Here is a 22012-nt window from a genome sequence, read left to right on the forward strand (position 1 = left end):
ACAGCCCAGCGAGCAGAAAGCTTGAAAGCTTCCTTAATGCTCCACCTGGAATTATATAGTCATGCTGCAGTAAATGACTGGAGGAGGATGACATGATAGTGTGCAAAGGGTAAAAATAAAAGGAAAGATTTAAGGTGAGAAACCAAGGAGAAAAAAAACTAAGAAAAAAGGGTTTACAGCTGGGGATTTTACCTTAGACTAAGGCTTAGAGGAATATAAAGACAAATAAATGTCGACTAAACAACATGAGCGGCGTTAGAGCAAGTTCCCGCGGATAACTACGTAAAGCAGAATGCGAAGCTAATCTAATCATTTAATGTCAGTTCTATGTTTTCACACTTTTTTAATAATCAGTTCATAACACAGATGTGTACAGCAATGAGGCACAACACTATGAACACCTTTGTAATATTGTGTAGGTCTCCCTTATGCCTCCAAAACAGCTGTGACTCATCAGAGAATGGACCTTTGCGGGTGTCCTGTGGTGTCCTGTGGCAGCTGAATGTTAAGGTCCCTCAACCTTTAGTTGGTCCTATGGGAGAGGGGCTGGAGATGCCTGCTGTCATCAAGGAGTGTCGCATCCACATGAATCCCAGCTCCAAAACTTTCCCAGCAGAACACTGAATTGTCGCAAGATGATCAATGTTATTTACTTGTCCTGTCAGTGGTTTAAATGTTGTGGCTGACCGGTGTATGCAGCCAAATAGCTGGGAGGTTTAATACCCAGTATGAGAGAACACATGGAGTGTATAGAGCTATAACAAAAATTACTGTCACCGACACAAAGACGATAGACAGATGGAGTGGCACATTGCCAGCTCAGCACTTCAGACGCAAAAGAAAAGTTTGCTGATCCGAGAAAGATTTTATCAAACCGAGTTCAAGTCCTTCATTCTCTCTGCAAGACCGTGTCTCAGTGTGTTTCTCCTTGATCGAGCAGCAGACACGGGCTCGATTCAATCAATCCAGCCAGTTAAAATTCCTCCTCCATCCATCAGCTAACGCTTACTTTTAAAAGCTTACTCACAGACCACCAATTATTGACTATAGAATAAATGTTTCATTACTTTTAAAGACACTGATTGTTGGAAGGTTGGTTTTTGTACACTCTTGTTTTGTGAAATCACAGAAAACTTGCAAGTAGATGGAAAAATAAACACGAGTAAAACACCATTACAATTGCGTGTAATCTACATGACAGTAAGCGTTCAGTAATTGTATGTTTCATCATGGGGCAGACAACACACTGTATAGTCTTGGATAGAAAAGTGTTCTTGCAGAAGTTTCTCAACCGTGTCAGAGTTCTAGCGTAAATGGTGGCGGGTGGGGATAATTGTGCCCTGAACCAAGGGATAGCATCACATCACAGATTCCCTCAGCTGTTCCCTCTGGTTATCACTAGCCTACATGCACATATCTGCAGGCATCTGATCAACTGAGCTGGAATAAGGGAAAGTCATTTTCAGAAAGCACTGGGTTAAAGGGGGTCAACGGCATCTTTGGGTCTTGCTCCACAGTAAGAGAGGCTAAGAAATTCCCACTCCAAGGTCAGATGATGAATTGGGTAATTGAATGTCAGAGTGACAGGCATGCCCCCCCACCCACAGAAAATATACACAAACATGAAACAGTGAGTGATGTGCAGAGCATTTGGGGTATTTACATAAAAAGCAATGCCGGAATCTCAAAGATACCTCAAAGATTTTCTGTTCCAACTACTCATATCATTCCGATGGTACCTTGAATTGATTTCTTGATTTTTCTAACACCCCCTTGGGAATTAGCATCCAGCCTCTATCACCATTAGTGTCACAGTTGTGACCCTGATCAATAATTGTTTAATGGTGGAACTCCCAGATCTGGATCACCACCAAAATGTAAATGACTTTTCTTTGGCTTGACGTCAGTCAGCCCACAAAATGTATGGATAGTGACTTTTTCGAGGCATCCTGATGTCAGACACAGACGATCTAAATAACAGGCATTAGACTATATTTCCATCATTTTCAAATAATTTGAAAGAGGTATCAGTAACAAGTATAAAAATTGGCATAAAAGGCATACATCCAAAAGATTGAAACAATAAACCTGACTAGACTAGAAGATGTGATTCTGGATACCATCTTCTCCTACTTCTTCTCCTTCTTGCTGACTCTAGTTCAGATAGTCTCTAGTAAATAGTGGTCCTTTATCCTTAGATGTTGATAAATACAGGTCTTGTTGTGTTATTTTAGTATGTCCAGGGCTTCCGTTCAAACACTGGGTTTCCTGATAAGTCCACCCATGCTATATCATTTCTTCCACATGGATGATGCTTAAAATGAGTTCCATTGGCATTTATTGATAGCAAAGTTTCATTTACGCACCATGTTCCCTCGTCTTACAGACAACTTCAGTGGTAACACTTTCAGAGTGAGATTATTCACTGAGTTAAAATATGGAAACAGCGTGGCATTGAAAGTATGAGTGAAGGTGTGTATAAGGGTGCCAGTATCAGAATCAGAGAATGACAACCTTCCTTTCCCCATGTCCAGTTGTACTTGAATCCTCTGGAATGTCTTGTTCACAGTGAGATCAATGTCAGGGTCTGATTCAGAGCTTGCTCTGTATTTACCATTGTAGAATCGTATCCTCCAAAGTCCAGATCCTGTGAAGTTCTTCTTTTCGACTGACCTTGCAAGCACACCCAGTTCCCAATATTCATTGTCTCCAACCTCAATATCCCAGCTGTGAGTCCCCGATGTGAAACCCTCAGAACCCAGGACAGAGCTGAGGTCTTGAATTCTCTCTGGGTTTTCAGGAAGACGCTGTCCTTGTCCCCATCTAACCCCGCAAAGATCTTCAGACAGCACAAGTTCAGGATGAGCAGTGTTTGGGTCAAGAATCACGGGACTATAGGAGATAATCTGCTTCATCTTGTCCCAGACATTGAAGGTCAGATTGCCCAAGTGTCTGGCCACATCTATCAGGGTTCCTGACAGCGGCAGTGGGTCATTCAGAAGGGGTTTCTCCCGCTGGACTCTTTCCACCACAGCCTTGTAGCTTTGCAAGAATGAGACATCTGCAGCTTTCAGTTCCTCCTCTGTGGTTGTTACTACATCCGACAGAGCTGCTATCTCTCTGCTGAGAATCTCAAACTTCTCTTTCATCACCTGACTCTTCTGTGTCTCTTCCACTCTCAGAGCGGAGATCCTGGCCTTCTCTTCCTCTTCCAGAAACTGGCGAATCCTCTTAAACTGCTGCTTAATCTGTATCTCTGAGTGCTGAGCCTGGTCCTTGATATGTTTTGATATAAGATCACAGTTTCCTTTGACTTGGTGTAAAAGCTTCAGTTTCTCCTGGAATGGCCTAATATGTTTCTTAACTTCTTCCCTATGATGTTTTGCTGCTTCATCTATGGGTCTGAACCTGTGGTTTGTGTGTTTTTTTGAATCTCGACAGACGACACACACCGGCTGCTGGTGGTCAAGACAAAACAGTTTGAGTCTTTCAAAGTGAAGACTACAGAGAGCTTGAGAAGCTCTCAGATCTCGCTCCCTTACGAAGGCCTCACATAAGTTTTTTAACACCAAGTTGGAAGGGGGTCTGCTCCTTGAGGACCTTCTTTTACACACTAGACACTCATTGATTTGTTTCTCAGACCACCAGCTCTGCAGGCAGCTTTTACAGAAGCTGTGGCTACATGAAAGGAGAACAGGATCTTTGAAGATGTCATGGCAAACTGGACAGGTGAGGTCGCCCTCCAGGAAATAAGTTGACGAAGCCATGAATGAAGCTAAGAACACAACAGACAGGCAGCACAGTGATTCAGTATTGTGTGGTTTCACCCAGTCTTCCGGAACACTCCAAGCAAGTAAGTTTCACCTCGAGCTTTTTCAGACGGTCTTTGACAATGAACTGGCAGTTATCCAAGTATCCCAGAAGTTGCTGCTGTCTATTCTCAGTTGAGAGCCTTTTTTTGGCGGTAAATCGTCTCTCTCGTGGTGTGTGTATGTCTCCTCTCGGTAAGAGAGCACACCAGTTTCCTGGTTTGTCAGAGTCAGTAACAGAAGGGGGCGGAGCTGGATTATACCACTGCCGTAAATGCTTAAAGTGAAATCACTTTGTAACCAGTGCAGAATTCTGATGCATTTGTCTTTACACGTGTTTATTTTTCATACATAAACCTTTTTAAAGCTATCCTCAACTACAACCATTATTCCATTTAGACTTGTCAGCTTCATGACACAGGTTGGTAGAACCCAAGCAAAATTTAGAAGTCTGCTGTTTCACTGAATACATCAGTGAACAGGCTAAAAGCTACAATATTGCACTAACTTCTGGATCAAATCAGAGTGGCTAGAGCCAGAAATTAACACTGATCACAGAGAAGCAGTAAGTAGTACTAAAACACAGAACTGTAACTGCAATTATAAAAATTGGGACAATTATATTCCTGTCTGTGCTTGAGTATGCAAAATGCAGATTTACCGGATTTGCTTTCCAGAAAATGCTACCAGTGTTTTTCAGAGCCATGCACGCGTGCACGCACGCACACGCACGCACACGCACACACGCGCGCACACACACGCGCGCGCACGCACGCACACCATTTATTATGACACAAAACACAAATGCAGAAACTTGTCATATATCAAACTGATTATATAGTTTTGGTTTGGGTAACCAAACCAAGTTATTACCAAATAACTGGAAATAAAAAGCTATTTCATATCAATTTCTGGAACAGATTTTGCAGGGTGATTCCAGAATTCTGTCATGCAAGTAAACACTCAATGTCCTGTGCTCACACAACCAGCGACCCTGGATTCTTTCAGGTTTAGAAAATCTAATCTCAGCCAAACAACACTATTTACAACTCTCACATAAATGATCTTTTCAGTGGAATGCGAAGCATGTGTTTCCTTCTGGGAAAACTCCTAACACACCACCACAGCCACAAGCTGTCGGTGGGCAAAGGTCACAGGCAGGGAATGAATTTACTTGCGCCAGATTCTTTAATGTAGCACAGTGTTGTTACACTATTAGAGTGTAGTGGATCTGCAGATGTGTGCATATCCGGGTAGTTAAACTGCACAGGAAACTTGTGAGTAGTTCAGCCCCACCCAGCCAACAACCCACTTAGAAAGTCTTTGTCCCAAAAAAAAGAAACACTACACTCAAAATATTTCAGAGTGGAAAATACACAGACACCTTTTTTGTTGGTGTTGTCAGCACAGCTTATTAGGACAGAAACACCTGCAGAAGGTGTAACAAGTAAGTGACATGTGCTCTTCACCTCAGTTTTTTCTCTTTCCCTCACTTTACTCCTTGACTTCTCTTCATTTCCTCTCTCTGTCTCTCTCTCATAACACAGCAAAAAGCTAATTATAAGGAAAACCGTTTTCCTGGGTTTTACTTAAATCACGGAAAATTGGAAACACTGGAAAAAGAGCATATTAAATGACATAGCAACTCAATTTCAGGTCCTGAATCTAAAAAAAAAAAAACAAACATATTTTACGTTTGCAACTACGTACTATATTTGAAGAATTAAAAGTGTGTTTTATTGTCAAATGTAATGAGTGTATCACAGTTGCTATTGCCTTAACATGTAAGCAGCAGATTAAGAGATTAATCAAATTAGCCATTTCATATACTTTATGTTAGTTTAATCTGTAACAGTATTTCATGCTTGTTAAATTCATAAGATGTTTTGTAAAATTTATTAACTGGCACTCATGAATAATACATGTAAAACTAAAGTCTATGTCTTAAAGGCAGGCTTGGGAGAATATTAAAATACAATAAATCACACAAAATAATAAATCAGTCTCATTTCACGGTGGGTGGGATCACAGTATATTTTAAATCTCGGCTACAGTGGCAGTTTTGGGCTCGCATGGTTCTTCCCATCTATTTAATATGTGCTGGAAATTTAACTCTAGTTGATGGCTTAAATGGAAGAGGAACCTAGTATAAAAATACAGAATGTATTCATCTCTGTAATCTCTGCATTAACAGCAACTTCTTCCCAAGACCTCCCCAAAAATGGTGAAAATATTTAAGCAACGCATGCAACATAGCCCACTCCACAACATATTCACTTGGAAATGCCTGTTTGTGTACAACTTTCACAGTCCCAGAGATGTATTTTGACATACTTTTTTGTGTTATTTATGAATGCAAGCGTTTGTTGTTTTGTTCATTTAATAGGCTAAAGCTTGTAAGCAGTCTAACATAAGCTGAGCCTGGACACTTTAAAATCATATGAAAACTACAAAAACAAGGAGCATGCATTTTTGCAAATATACACCATGATAGACTGTGCTTCTTGTTCAAATCAGAAACATCTCTCACTCTCCCAATACGGTCCTTTGGTCTGAAATACCAGTTTTATTCTCATGAATGTGTCCCTGCATGCTACTGGTCTCACCCAACAGTTGAATGTAACCTATCACTTCTAAGCCCAGACATGCTGTTGAGTCAGCGTAGATGCAGGTACACCCAAACTGCAACAAAGTGCCACAATGTGACTTGGCTTTGGTGAGGCGCACGGAAAATGACTGGGCTTGGCATTACAGGTGTTGCTCATAGGGACAAATTCGCCAACTCTGCGCTCACTCCCAGCTCTACTCGTTTTAGTTTCCTAGCTCAGCTGTTTCATAATCAACACTGTTCCCGCCTGCTGTTTTCAGCCAGAAAGCTCTGAAATATCTACTGTTCACAGATCTGCCCAGTACCAAACAGCACATCCTGTACTACACTGAAATCGTGTAGCCCACAATATTTACATCATGGGCAACTAAAAAAAAAAAAAAAGAAAGTTGATGAAGCAGAATCTTACGGCCTGTTCAGCATTTGCATTAAGATCCGATCTGGGTGATCCGATCACGTAAAAGACAGATGTGAACACCCCCAGGACGGACTGAGATCACATTTGAGAGATCCGATCTCGGACCACATCTGGAAGTGCTCTGGTTCGCATGTGTCTGCATTCCTTTGATAGTGTGAACGCAATGAGTTACATTAAAGGCACACATTAAAGACTGTCTATACTCAACAGGGATATGCTTGCTTAGCAGAGTTTTACCTATTCATTCAGGAAAATAAAGGAAAAAGCACCATAAATAATGTTTGCTCATTAGTAATGGCCGCATTTTAAATATTCTGTCCATGTAGCTGTTAACTGCAACTAAATAATAAATCTAAATAAGAATTTACAAATGAAAGTATTTATTATGAGTATTTAATTATTGATAAGACACATTTCCTCACTTACTGGTTTACTTTTCTTTATTTACTTTTATTACTGGAGATTACAGTACGTATGGAAACTTCCAGGGTTGGAATTATAATATGAGTTTTTTAAGGTCTAATTAACGTCAGTAAATACTAACTTAACGTGTATGCCAGAGTCATGATAAACACAAATAAAATAGAGCTGTTCTCGGCTCCGAAGCAGCAGTAGAGATCCATTAGAGACATGAGTTGTTAAAATATTCTGCTGCGCCCCAGATGATGCCGGGGTTTATTTGCATACAGAGTGCAGATGTGGAAGACTCATGTTGATGCCAGATCTGAACACACGTATCTAAAGCTGGTCACTTGCGACCGGAGAGCCCAGTTCGGATCTTAATGCAAGGTCTGAACAGGCCAAGAGATGTCTGCTTTTTTATTTTGCACAACCTGGTGTAGGATAAATCAGATATGGGCAGAAGCTACAGAAGTCTGGTGAACTAACTTCTTTCTAACTCCACGCAATAGATTTACTTTAACATCTCAAATTTGTAATCCTCAAACCCAAGAAGAATGTGACATAAACTGAGATCATCACACTCTAAAAAGCTACTTCTGGGTACATTAAAGCCTTTAATTTGCACTCTAATCAGGGTCAGATTCTAAGGAAAACAACATTAACACAGCTGATTTTCTTCCATACACTTCTCGCTCCAACTACGGATTATTATTATTATTGTCTTGCTAGTCACGGAGTCTTACTCAGAATGAGCTGCTACTGGAGCGTGTGCATGAAGTTGTGTTTTCTGGTGGGCGGGGAGCAGCTAAGCTTCGTTCGTGTTACTCCAACTGTTTATTTTGTGGCGTTCCCAAAGCACCGAGCATCTGCCAAGCTAAACCAAAGACACACACAGAAAGACAGAGAAAGAGAGAAGTGAATGCCAACTGAGGATGAAGGAACGAAATTGGGAGGTACAGTGGCCGTGGCCGGACGTGACCACTACCACTCCTCTTGTTGGCGTCAGTTCCAGGTTACAATCTTTGATTCTCTTTCATTTCAATCCACCATCATTCCCCGCTCATTTTTTATTCATCTGTCTGCGCAGTAGCAGTGAATGAAGCTCTGCAGCTGAGCAGGGCTTTGATGACCGCTCTGCCTTTTTTCATCTCCACGTGTTTCGGCTGGAGGACAACTCCAGAAAACAGTATCTGTTTGTTGAATACAACACATTACAAAGGGTGAAAGGTCAGCAGCATGTCCGTGCCATTAAAATTCCAAACGCAGTAGTGAGTACCTGACTTCTTTAGCCTCTTCATTCTCTTCTCGTCGTTCGCGATGTATCCTTATTGATTGATTTTAATGCCTTCTATACAATGAAGCAAAGATTTTTTTCCTTCAAAACTGTAACGTGGAGGTTGATATAAACGCAGCTTATAATGCAATTATTTGAAGTACTATTTATTCAGAGAAAGTGCACGAAACAAACTCTTAAGTTACTATTATTGCTGCACCGCTGGTATTTTAAAATAATTCACACAGTTTGAAACAAAGTATAGTTTGTCAGACTTGACTCGATGACAGATACCATTTATAGCAGCAGGAGAATTTTCACTTGGTCCGTAGTCAAGCTTGTGAGCGCCAGAGAGTTAAAACCCCACTCTCCAAAAGGGAATGCAGTTAAAAGGCTTTCAGTACTGTACAGCCTGAACTGGTTATCATCGACAATTTAAGTGTTTCAGTGTCACATGCAGTTGATAAGATTACATAAAAAAACATAATCCACTCATAATTCCCAATGTAAAGTGCTTGTCCAAGCTGTTTTTGTACTGAACTGAAACCAATAGCTTAGGCAACTCTTCTTTACCCTATTTTTAAAAGAGCACCTATCTCATCTTCAGTCTTATATACATATATATATATATACACATATATATACATTATATATATATATATATACACACAATATATACACACTATATATATATATATATATATATATATATGTATACACACTATATATACACAATATACACAATATATATATATATACACACAATATATACACAATATACACAATATATATAACAATATATATATATATATATATATATATATATATAAAACGCAACTTTGGTTTGTGGTCTCCACCTCTAGGAATCCAGGGGGAGTACTTTAGATAAGAAAACACTCTTGCTAGTATTGCAAACTATGTTCCTAATAACAACAAATGTCATATTTCAATATCAGTGAAAGCCGTGTGCTTAACAAACGTAGTTTTGTTTTGTTTTTTACAATTAATTGGCTGACTTGGACAAGACAGCAGATTTACTTTATGCAAGGGAAGAAGCAATCCACTGAAGACAGCTTGAGGCTGCAGGTGCATTAGCCTTGGAAGGGGATTGAGAATTAACGTGACCTGCTCTGGAGCACTCCATGACATGACCATGACATTAAACCTTAAACTTCTATTGTTGCACTGTGCTCAAAACAGAACAAAGAAACGTGTCCTGGTGTTGACTTTTCACTAAGATTTCCAGTATTGTTATTATGCACCGGCTTTGTACGACATTCTCTCTGACACATTCAGGTTATGAAAGTATGAGAAGCTCAAATCGATTATTTCATGGGTAAAAGAATTCAAAGCAGAATTCAAACTAGAAACCAGGACACTGGTTTCTATAACAATGCCATTTGTAAATAAATAAAAAATAAAAACATGCAAAGCCAATACTCTCAGTTGGTTTAGTGTTCAACATCTAGAATGACTGACAACAAAGTGCCCAAATTAGAAATAAAATCTGTCTTTGCGCTCTGCTGTCTTGCTGCCATTCATGCTTCCAGTAAAAAGCGCGTCAGCTGGCTGTATCACTGACTGTGTTACTACTGCTGAGAACAGGTCCCGTGTGTGCCTGTCCCCCACACACACACACACACACACACACACACACACACACACACACACACACACACACACACACACACACACACACACACACACACACACACTGGGGAAACGCCATCACTAACCTCCAGTGGCTGTGAGCATCATGCATGGATATGGTCTTGCCAATATCTGCTGTAATAAATCAGCCTGCTCCTAAAGTCCTGCACCCTTGGAAACTGCAGCACACCATGCCACATAGGTAGGTGTGGAAAACGCTGCTCACCATCTGGCCTGGTGTAGCCAAACTCTTTCTTCTTAGAGTGTGGTAACACAGCAATTGGATTTCATTATGAAAAGAAAAAAATACCTCCACATGCAACTGGATAGTCTAACAAGTCAAAGCCATTTTGTTGCAAACAAACTCCACTCCATGGTGCTGAGCATGAGGTCGTTGTCACTCCCCAGTCTATTACCACGTAAAGCTGCCAAAACAATTTGATTGGCTGATTGACAAACAGGTCTTTGCCAGAGAGTAATCAGTTCCCAGCGACCTCAGATCAACTGCTGCAAACACTTTGTGGACTGGAAAGTTGAGCAGGCTTCCAGGCTCGTCGCGACCTTGATGCTTTGACAGTCATTCCTCATACAAATAATTAGAACTGTCATCTGATACTGTCAATTTTATGTTTCTAGTACATAATCAGCTAAGGAGCTTTTACAAGAGCCCATTGCCAGGATATAACAGAGGTTCAAAAAAGAAGAAACTCACAGAGGAGGCTGAGCTGTAGATTTTTAATTATATTAGTGGGGTTGTTACATTTAAGCCTTTTCCTTTCACTGAGAAAACAACACATCATCTCCTCCAAATTGCTGCTGATGTTTTTCGTAACTAAATGCAAGATGGGAATTCGCGCCCATCAAGATGTAATTTGTCAACTGTTAGAAATTAGGCACAGAAAAACTGTTGGTGACACTAGTTCTCCCTGCATTTATGGTACAACTAGGGGATGCAATCGACTACTGACTAATTTAGTAGGCGGCACGCAATGATGGTAACAAGCTAAACAAGCTGAGAGTGAGACATCTCACTTTTCCCAAATTGACGATTCACTAGTAGTACTTGCGCACTAGCAGCTAGAATCAGAAGGGAAAGCAGCAATACAGAAACGGCAAGAGTAACATCAACATCTCTGTAAACCTCTAAAATAGTTAGCTCCCACTCTAATAGCTAGCACCTTATTGTACGTCCACATGGAGTCATCTCAGCATTGAGTCAAGGCGACAATATGGTATTATTGGTGTGAAGAATCCCAACAGTTTAAGGAGTGATGATGTTCTACAAAGTTTATTTTATTTGCTGCTGCCACTAAAATAAATATGATAAATAAGAGCCTTTTTTGTGCAATTCATAATCCGATTAGTCGAATAGGCCACAGTACTTGAGGACTAGTTGACTATCAAAGTAGTCATTAGTTGCAGCCCTAGTACAAGCTAAAGCAGAAACAATTAAAGTTCCAACTCAAATGGTGAAATGCTGGAAATATATGGAATGTGGAAATATGATATTTTCTAAATGATAAACTATTCTAACAATCAAGTTAAATAATCACAGTCAGCATAAATAATAAAGCAAACGTGAAATAACTGCAACAGGGCTAACACAGACAGCCACCCGCAGACAAATGTGTGCACAAACATTCCGATGGAGTGGACAGATTTCTCTGGGCATTACCCTGCCCAGTGCCCACACACACACACACACACACACGAACACAAGGAGCTGGTAAAGGCTTTAGGGGGTGCTCAGTGAAGCAGGGAGCAAACATCAAACAGCTCCAGCCAGGGAAGAGAGACGCAGAGCAAGGCACGACACACGCACACGCGACGAGGGGGGGTTGCTCCTGGGATTTGAAAGGGCCAGCTTGATTCCCACTGAGCAGGAAGGCTGCCCTCTCACACACAAACAAAAAAGCTAATTAAGCAATTAGCACTGAAGTTTCATAAGACTGCGGTCCTACAGTTCTGTTCAGCCTCTGCATTAAGATCCAATCTGGTTTATCTAATGGCAAGTGAAGAGCTTTAGAAACGCGTGTTCAGACCTGGTATTAACATGTGTCTCCAAAGATTTGTGCTCTGTATGTAAATAAACTCCAACATCATTTGAGGCGAAGTAGAACACCCTTAACAGCTACTGTCTTTAATGGATTTCTACCTCCGCTCCCGGACCGAGAACAGAGAGCCGTATTATGTCTGTGCTCATTAGAGCTGCACGATTCTGGAAAAAATGTGAATCATGATTTTTTTTTTTACTTAGAATTGAGATCATGATTCTTTGGCACGATTTTGTTTACAAAATGTTTATTGCACTAATGAACTTTAACACAACAAAACAAAAAAAAACATTCAAGTGGTCAGTCAAGTTGTCTTGTGGTGCTACAACGAGGGCAGAACACACTTTGCGATGCACCTCAGACTGTCATCATCTGGCTTAAATCCAAAATACTTCCACACCGCCGAATGCAAACCTTTTTTGGGCACGAGTTCGGTTCGGGTCTGTGGGTGACCTCCACCTGGGGTTTCTTCGCCATTCATTTAACTCTCTTTACCGCTGACTTCTCTCCGCTTCTCTCACTCACTGTTTCCACACACTCAACTGCAGGCGGGCTTCCACAACTGACGGAATCACATGTTGTAAAGACGCTTTACCATAGGTCGAAGGAAGAGTCAGCGGCAGTGCTGCCTTTAGTGACCCTTGAAAAAATCCAGGCAGAAATGGGAGCATTTGTTTGTGATGCCGCTCGTGAAATAAAATGCTTAAGAATCGTTGTTTCGAAATGAGATCACATGTACGTGTGGATCAATGTCGCGATTTTTTATCGATTTATTGTGCAGCCCTAGTGCTCATGACTTTGTGACATACATGAAGTTATTATTTATTAATCACTTAGACCTGCACAAAACTCAGATGATAATTGAGTTTTGTGCAGTTCAGCAAAGACAACTCCGGCCACTGACCACCAGCTAATAATCAGAAAAAATAAGTGTAATAGTTCAAAAATGCAAATGTTGATGCTGCTCTCGTTTTGAGGTTGAAAAGCCAGCTGAGATGCTCACGCTAGCGTTTATGAAGCTCAAACTTCCTTGCTCTCTGTTGCCACACTTCCTGCATTCTCGGCAGCAGGAGCAGCCATAGCTGGGGATAAATGTAAACACAACATAATTAAATAATAATCTAATAATAATCAACTTTATTAATTAGATTAATTTTTTATGAGACAAACATATACATTTAAATGTGTTTTAGAATGCACAAACATAAAATTCACAACATAGAGACCTCGTAGCAGCCAATGAGTCTTTTTTGTAAAGACATAAAAAATAAGAGCTAGAAAAAGACGAATGAGGCAGGAATTTAATAAATCTTCTACATTATAAAGTATAAACACTGCTGACAAATTCAAGGGCAAACCAGGACAAATGAAAAGAGAAAAATGTGAGGATTTCATGCGGAGCATCAGGGTTCACCGAATGATTTGACGGCTAATCTTTCATCCAGTTCTATCTAGCTCAACTGCAACATTATCAGTATTAGCTGGACTATATCCAACACTTCACATTCATGATTCTGCAAGTCCTCATCTTTTCTTTTTTTTTTACTGTCAGTATCTACTGTCATTACAGCAGCAGCCTTGCATATTGTATGAGGTCGGACAGAAGTGAGGGGGCGTGCTGTGATATGGTTTACCAAGCTACTTTCTTCTGGTGGTAAAATATCAAGCCAGTTAATTTGTTTTTCTATTACTGATTGTGAGCATGTGTACCATGCCATAATTGAAAGCTAACGAACTGTAGTACATCACAAAACCAAGGAACAAAGCTAACCACACCGCTTTGACTGTTTGAGATACACAAAAGATGATGACAGACTTGTGGTTACAGTCAGCTAGTTCTTCCTGAATTGATCTGAACGGGACACTACCAAACACAGGCACTGAAGGGCAAACCCAACGTGGCCAACCCAAAGCGCATACAGCATGACTTCACAGATGCACAATGATCTGCTGAATCACCAATATCACTCACCTCAAGTTACTAAACATGATCAACACACTGATGGAATTAAGGCCCAAGATGTCCCATCAACTGTCAGCATGTTAAATTATCAGACTACAGGATTGCTTGGGCTACAAATGCTGTCATGTGGGAGTACAAGATTAAAGCTCGATTTCATATTCCGTAAAAACTTTTATGTATTCCTTTGCTAGACGTAGTGACTTGCAACCACCAAGCCACGATGACAAGTCAGCCATTGGTCCAGAAAGGATATTATGGCATAAAGAAGGGTAGGTTAAAGAAAGTGTGTGCCTAGAGTGAGTAATATCCACGCCTATCCTATCACACTAACAAGTGTACAAAGAAGATGACTGTGGTCTGATTTTCCACTGCAGAGCCAAAGCCAACAAGCCAAGCCAAGATTAAAAGAGAGCTTGGGTGATCTTGAACCTAACAACAACAATAAAAAAAACAATTAGTGTATTAATCGCACACTGGGAAATTATTTTTCCGGACCCCTCCAATCGTTCATACAGTAGTATCTACACTCTGAGCAGTAGGCTGCGAGTTGTGAAAATTGTGGGTTGGGTGTTTGCTCAAGGCACCTTGTGTACAGTTTATTCCTCCATGTCAATAAATGAGCAGCACATTTCCACTTAGCTGTTTCCGGCTGCTTCACCGTCTCCGCAATTTTTGAATTGATTTTTTTGGATCAATAAATATGGGAAACATTGAGGAAAGGTTAACTGAGGAGGTTCGGAGGTACAAACATTTGTAGGACTCGTCATCTGCGAAATTTCAAACGGAAGTTTCCGCCACCATTGTAAACAAAAGTAACCAGCCTGGCAGAAAAGACATAGCACAGACTAGCATATGGGTGGTGTTTTTACAGAGCAAGCCAGACTGACAAGCACACAAGTACATGCGTAGGTTTCACCATCTACACCCAACGGTACTTTAAATAAGCCTTTAGTCATGGACATGGGATGGATCCAAATTAGGAACATAGTGTGAATTTCCACTGGGAACCAACAACATCACTAGCATTGGAAATATTTACCAGCTGTTTTAGTGTGAATTTCTCTAGATGCCTCTCAAAATCAGCTGCTTCTTGTATTAGTAACTACCTGTTTCCAACACAAGAACAGAAAACGTTATGGATGCATATACTTGCATGTATAGTACATACTGTATGTATAAGAGTACTGATTTGAATGTGTTTTTGCAGTGGAGGGAAGCAGAAGCTATTCAGGGGTGAGAACCAGGGGTGGGAGATGGATGAACCTAACAAGATGTGGGGACATTAAGAAGCACAGATCCCAAAGGCAAACAACATTGAAGGCCTACAGAAACTGAATCCCTCTGCTTTCATGAACTGATTGGTCAACGAAAGGATAGCTGCATGGTAGGGTGGTAAAACAGAAACACAGATTAGACAGTAGTAGTACAGTTTGTGCATACTAGTACAAATAGGCACTGCAGTAACAGCCATGTGAGGGCAACTCAGAATATAGCACCTACAGAGGCAATTATCACTTCAATTAACTGCTGTTAACATCAAAGCTGTTCGGCTATCAGGACAAAGCTGTGACATTTTCCCTTACAGCAAATGGTGTCCTAAAATGTCATCCAGGGCAAAAAAGGACAGAAAAAAAGGTGAAAAAAAGCTAAATTCTGTCCTTGTGTTGCATGCTGGTTACTGTTATATTACCAATATATTAAAATATCAGGTAACAATGTTGTGAAATTGCTTGTAGACTTAACCGATGGAGTGACTATTCAGTTATTGTCAGTATATTGTTAAATGTTTCTTGATTAAATAGCAACTCTTGAACAGGGAGAAGCAGAAGGAGGTGGGTAAAGTCAGTTACTGTGTGTTTTCTAAGAATTAGTGGAAGGGGTTTACGTATAAAACGTATGAAAATCTATCATGTCTTATTCCTTCTCATGATCTAAATGTAAATGAGAAACATGCAACAATTAAACTGATAATACAACAGTACTCTAAGATCATTTTTGGTTAAAAAGGGCATCTGTTGATTGGAAAACGCTCCCTCCCTCTCATCCCGAAAAAACGATCAGTGCAAAGAAGGTCAACCGTCAGTGGTGCTGAATACAACGGCAAACCTAAAGCAGCTGAAGTTAGCCGTTTTGGGAATTGTGTTTCTTTTCGTTATTTATCAAACACACATGGCCTTAGCAAAGCACGCACTATGGCCGCATAAGGCAGCGAGGCAGAGAGCATTTCTCTCTCGCGGTAAACGTTAAACGAATGAAAGAGAAACAGCACCAGAGAAAAAATGTCCTCTCGCCATGTCTGTTTTGGTGTTCAGCACCTGCGTATTGTGTTGCTTCCTGCATTTGGTCCTGTGTTTACTCTTGTGAGCATTCACACTTTCTACGTACCGCACAGAGTTCACTTTCAGGTGGACCGAGAGCCCCATTTCCAAGTGGACCAGATTTCATTTGTTGGGTCTGCACCAGAGTTCGGTTGAGCCTCCACACTTATTCAAACAAAGTGGACTACCGGAGGAAACAGACTCTCGTCCATTTAAACCGAACCAAACAGCTCTGGTGTGAAAACGACCTAAGATTGTGTTCTCCCTGATGGAGTGGTTTGGACTCCAGACACAGCAGTCACAAAGCAGAAACCAAAGGCCAGGAAAACCTCTTCCTCTCATTCCCCTAAAACATCACACACTCCGAGACTGTACATTTTAAAACCAGCCTAGCATCAAACAAAGTTTAGTCTAAACTGTAGCGACGTGATGGCCTGTTAAATGGCCTGTCTGAATAAATACAGAAGTAATATAAAAGAAAGAAAAAAAGAAAAAGAAGAAATTTGGAAATTCAATTAAATAGGAGCTGCTTGAACCCCACCCTTATGGGTTAAGCCTGGAGAGTGACAAACTGTCAGGCATTCAGATGGCAGCAGTGTCCTTCAACCACCACGGATGTGGAGGGAGCCACAGGGCCAGGCTTCCAATAATGGACTTATAGAAAAGTGACCGAGCAGGAATTTCGGAAGAATTTGAGGGATTTGAGCAAGTGGTAATGATGCAGTGTGAATATCAGACTGGGCTCAGTCATTCAGTGTCAAATGCTTCTCATTGTATTCAGTGCTGTGAATGTGATAGCATGGACCCTCAGCCTGCACTTCAGTCGGGCCTTGTATCCAATTCGTTATCGCTACCACATCTGAGCCAGTTCACATCTCAGAACCAGGGAGAATTGTACTTTACTATTTCACAGGGTACACTGCAGCATGCCTGAAGAATAATTTAGACTTAATCCTTTTCATATAGTCAAACTATCCAGTGCCGCCAGTGACGGAGGCTTTTGAGTTTCTGATATGTTGAGCTGGATGTTTTTCATCTGTGGTCCTCGTATTTGATCATACACTGCATGTGTCCTTCCTACTGCTGCTCTCTTCGCCCTCTTTTCCAGTCTCTGGCCTGCCAGCCTGAAGCAGACGGCTGTGCCCATATGATCAGGCTTTTTCTTGCCACTGTCAGTGCACCTTAGTGCTTGATATAGGGGCTTCACGCATTGATTCTTTAAAGGGTATCGGGACAGTTTAGATTGTTATTGATGCTGTATAAATATACTTGAACTGAACTGAACCCAGTATTGGAGCATAGAACGTAACTCTATGATTAGATTAGCTAGGATTCAGTTTGATTAAGCCAGTGCCACTGCAGTGCTTTTTATTACAGGTACAGCTGCAGAAGATAGTCTAAATAAACTAGTCAGCCAAGTTAAGATTTGGTTTAACAAAACATTCTGACTATATATACAATGCTGGCTAGGAAAGCTTGATAGCATTGTATTGTTGCAACATGGTCACTGTTATCCAGTTCTCCTGTCTGTGATTTTAATGTTGTAGCTGATCAGTGTATGTAGCCGTTCTTGTACTGGTCTGTAATTTTAAAGCATTCATTCAACTTACATGTCGCTCGTAAGGAACACACTGTATTCCTGAGCTGATCATATGATCACAAACACACCATTGACCCACCTGAGCAATAGCACCGGCGCCTGGGCCTGTCATGGTGCTGTCATGGTGCATGTCAGCTGTTTTGCAGTGCTCTTAATGAGAAGTGAAACGGTTCACATGACATCAGTTGTGGGAATTCAATATTAGCTTAACAGCAGTTTTTTTTGTCCGTGCTGCTCTGATGTCATTAACCAGGCTATGTCACAGCTGCCATACACACACACTCCCATGTCTCCCTACGCCACTACTGAATGTTGTGATTCCAACTTCCTTAATCTGCTGCGGCACTCCACTTGTCACATCTGACTGCAGAGGATTTCTACAAGTGACTGTTTGCGTGAGCTCTCATGACGTTTTCTTGTATATTTACATGCCCATGGGCACGCGACCCTACACGCACAGTGTGCATGGGTACATTCTCCATGCATTCATACATACCAATGAGCAGCGGTTCTGGGCTATTTATAGAGCAGCTATATTAGCTCACCCTATGTGTCAGCTGCTGCTCTCAAAATGGCCCCAGACAACACGACCAACGGCGAAAAAACTCTGTGGGAAAGTCGGTAACAAATGAAAGTGTCTGGACATGTGCGTGTGTCAGATATGGGCGTGGGAATGTCTTCGCGCTGCGGGGCATTTCTGTTGTCAGACAGGTCCGCAACTTATAAAGTACAGGTCTGTAGATGAAGACAAGGAGCCAGAGTGAAAACCCTGGAGAGGTTACACACACACACACACAAAATACACATGTGCGCACAGGCAACACGCCAACAAGTTGAGCCTGTTTAGCGCAGCAGAGCAGCCTGAGTCACACTTGCTTGTCAAACTTGTGTCCCACACCAACAGCAGAAACTTGTTCTTGAGCAAATCCCTCCACTGGAGTGTATGTGTGTGCAATAAGAGAGAGAGACGGAAAGAGAGGTGAAGAGCAGAGCATGAGAGGGGCATTGAAGAGACAGGGCAGTGGAGCTATTCATTCACATCGATTGTAGACGTGTGTGTGATGATGTGTGAACATGTGTGGGTTTACAGGGGAGGCAAGAGGAGCTATTTGTAAATTCCTCCACTAGGGCAGAGAGGCATCAGGGTGGGCGTTGATGAGAGCGGAGGGAAATCTCTGAGCCTTCCCACCAAACAAAGCAGCCCCTCTCCGCTTGAGACAGGCTACTCAAACTGCCTCTCTCTCTCTCTCTCTCTATCAATCTCTTCCTATCTGTTTTTTCACAGCATACATCACAACTCACTTGATGAAGCAGCGGGCTCCTTCGAATGTGTATCCTTCCTCCCATCCTGTTGGTAAATCTGTGAGAACCGGGAGGAGGAGAATGAGAATAATAATTAAAAAAAAAAAAAAAACACACACAGGAGGAACATAAGCAGCTGTGGAGGTGATAGCACACACGCGCGCACACACACACCTGCACAGCAATGCAGTGTCTGGATGACAAACAGCTCATTAGGCTTGTGTCCATTTTACGCAATTCCGCGCCCCCCTCCCCAATTTCGAGATTGCAGAATTACTCAATCACTCCACTCTGCCTCTGCGTGCGCTGCACGATCTCCAGCTGATCTGCATGCAACGCCGTCTTTCCGCCACTCAACCCGTTCCTGTCGCGGGCAGATGTATGATATATATGGGAACATCGGCTTCGAAACTGACGCGCTGCATTGCTTTGTAAAGCAGCAGCCGCGGTGTTTCTGCAGAAAGGAAAAAAAAACGTGTTTCAGTGTAGGATGAGTGAAATGTCACTGCAGGGAATCGGCTCCGAAATCGGTTCACGCCTACGTGACGGAACTTTTAAAAAGTGTGTCGCAAAGTGTCCAGGTGGAGCGATTAAAGGGGGGTCGGGGGGGTGGGGGGGACGCCGTGCGTAATGGTCCGCCAGAGGAGAGCGTAGAGGGGAGCGGAGCAGAGAAGGCTGTTGCTTTGCTGCAGAGAGAAGAAATCTCCCCTCAACGTCTTCCACGGCTCTCTCCGCAACTTGTCGCCCCCTTTTTCCCCCCATCGTGACGCTCGGATAACCTTTCCTAGGCACCGCGTTCGTGCGTGTGTGCGCGCGTTTTCACTGGGAATGAAGACAAACACATCCCCAGATTATTTACCTGGAGTTTTTCTGTGCCCCGTGATTACGGCTTCTCCAGTCACAGGATGCAACCAGGTTGTACTCTTTGCTTCTTCGCTGTTGGTGGAAGAAAACGGGGGGGGAAATGTGAACAGAGAACCCGAAAAAATGACATACAGGAAGAATGCTTCGGAGAAATAAGCACTGCGTATCCATGAATCCGTGTATCCACGTGATATTTACTTGATAAAGAATATGCGTCCATCTCGAGTCACCCCATAACTCCAAGTAGAGGGAAGGCAGGAGAGCCAGTCCGGCTTAGGATCCGCCGCCATGTCTAGCTGAGAGCTCTACTGCTCTTGGTTACTACAAACAGGGGCTGGAGTGCGCGGCGCCGTGCCAAGCGCGCTCCCGCTCGGTTACCCTCTCGCGCTCGAAGGAGGTGCGAGAGCGCGCACGAGGATGAAGATCCAAGAAATGATTTTCTGCCAGAAGGAAGCGATGGGGCGTTTTTTTGTTGTTTGTTTTTGATAGACGTCCCCATAACTGTGTAACATATAGTACAGTGTGACTGAACTGGTCGTGAAAAAAGTTCACTTTTAGTATGCTATCTGTGCGAGTTGCTTGGGACTTAGTTGTGACTTTGAACAAAATATTGCACAAATATTATATATAAGCAGAAAAGATAGAGATATTTACCTTGGATTGTCTGGTTTCAGACCTGGTATACCTGCAGAGTTTGAGTGTTGAAGTGATGAATTCCCCTTCAGATTCTCTTTTTACACTATATCATGATTATTAGATTTTTGTTTCGTATTTTTTTTTCCCACCTTTGGGCTTGGAGGATGATTTTCTTTTACAAAAGAAAATCGAGGCTGTCAAAAATAATCTTTATTTGTAGCTCTATTTGCAACAGACAATTTTACGACTGAATACGGTAAGAGCTTGACTTTCTTATGTAAAATGCACCAACCTCAGTGACATGCATTTGATTGAAATTTAATATTTACCATTTACAGAATATTTTACACAGAGATCTTTATGTTTCAGTTTTTAGAAAAAGCTGACCGTATGAGTAAATAACATTGACCAAGTTGTGACAATACAGTGTTCTATTGGGAAACTTTTGGACCTACCATTATTTTATTATAAAATGCTTATGGCCACAGCCTGTACTGTTTTATTGGATTAATTTCACACTTCTGGTTAGGTTCCAGCCTGCACTGTGTTGTGTCTATACTATTATGTATATTTTTATATTGTGTCTAACTTTATATGGCAATAAAATGGGCTATAATCTAATGCAATGTGAGTTTTGTTCATTATGTTAATACTCCAGTTTGCTTCTAAGTCTTGTGAGTCATAAATAAAACAAATCTTAATTCCTCATCAACATAAGGCCAATGTGCCTCAGGTGTTTTGATTTAAAGAAAAACAAACAAAGAAGAAAGTGTTATACACTAAACCCGCTCAATCAAGTTCATAATAGAAACAGACTCTTTAATTTGATCACATTACCTGTGACACACCAGCAGCAGACCCTTTGGACAAAAAATACCGTCTATCACTCCAAGTCAACATCCTGTGAAAAATATGTTTTTCATTTTACATTTTCATATCAAGACTAATGTCTGCATTAAAAGGTTAGAAATGTACAGATCTTTGTTTTTACATTTTTTTTTTTTTTTTACTGCTGCACAATATACTACATTACTGAAGTGGCCACAAGAGAGTTTCTTTCCTGATGTTGCTGCACACCATTGTTGCCCAAATGAACTAGTAGTGGGGTTGTCTCA

At 41.5% G+C, this 22012-nt stretch overlaps 2 protein-coding genes across 10 annotated transcripts in view; both read right to left on the minus strand.

The window, feature by feature from the left end:
• plekha5 (pleckstrin homology domain containing, family A member 5) overlaps positions 1 to 21506 on the minus strand; it is a 183435-nt gene extending 161929 nt beyond the window's left edge. For 5 of the 9 annotated variants that reach the window (XM_047574969.1, XM_047574965.1, XM_047574962.1 and 2 more), the window contains exons 1-3: positions 20460 to 21504; positions 20257 to 20333; positions 19398 to 19455 (exon numbers count right to left, since the gene is read on the minus strand). In XM_047574969.1, coding sequence (XP_047430925.1) covers positions 19398 to 19455; positions 20257 to 20333; positions 20460 to 20551 — 227 coding nt within the window. In that variant the 5' untranslated portion in view covers positions 20552 to 21504. Of the gene's footprint in view, positions 1 to 19397; positions 19456 to 20256; positions 20334 to 20459 lie in introns of all 9 variants that reach the window. The other 4 variants (XM_047574958.1, XM_047574957.1, XM_047574960.1 and 1 more) reach the window with 3 other exon arrangements.
• LOC124999838 (nuclear factor 7, ovary-like) lies at positions 2009 to 3988 on the minus strand. The gene has a single exon (XM_047574971.1). It carries the CDS (start codon positions 3765 to 3767, stop codon positions 2355 to 2357), a length of 1413 nt encoding a protein of 470 aa, XP_047430927.1. The 5' UTR covers positions 3768 to 3988; the 3' UTR covers positions 2009 to 2354.
• Positions 21507 to 22012: the final 506 nt, after the last annotated feature.

Source organism: Mugil cephalus, chromosome 22 (assembly GCF_022458985.1).
Source record: "Mugil cephalus isolate CIBA_MC_2020 chromosome 22, CIBA_Mcephalus_1.1, whole genome shotgun sequence".
NCBI lineage: Eukaryota > Metazoa > Chordata > Actinopteri > Mugiliformes > Mugilidae > Mugil > Mugil cephalus.

Bases quoted from the DNA above. Each gene is read 5' to 3' on its own strand.
- LOC124999838 (XM_047574971.1), bottom strand. From the start codon at position 3,767: ATGGCTTCGTCAACTTATTTCCTGGAGGGCGACCTCACCTGTCCAGTT.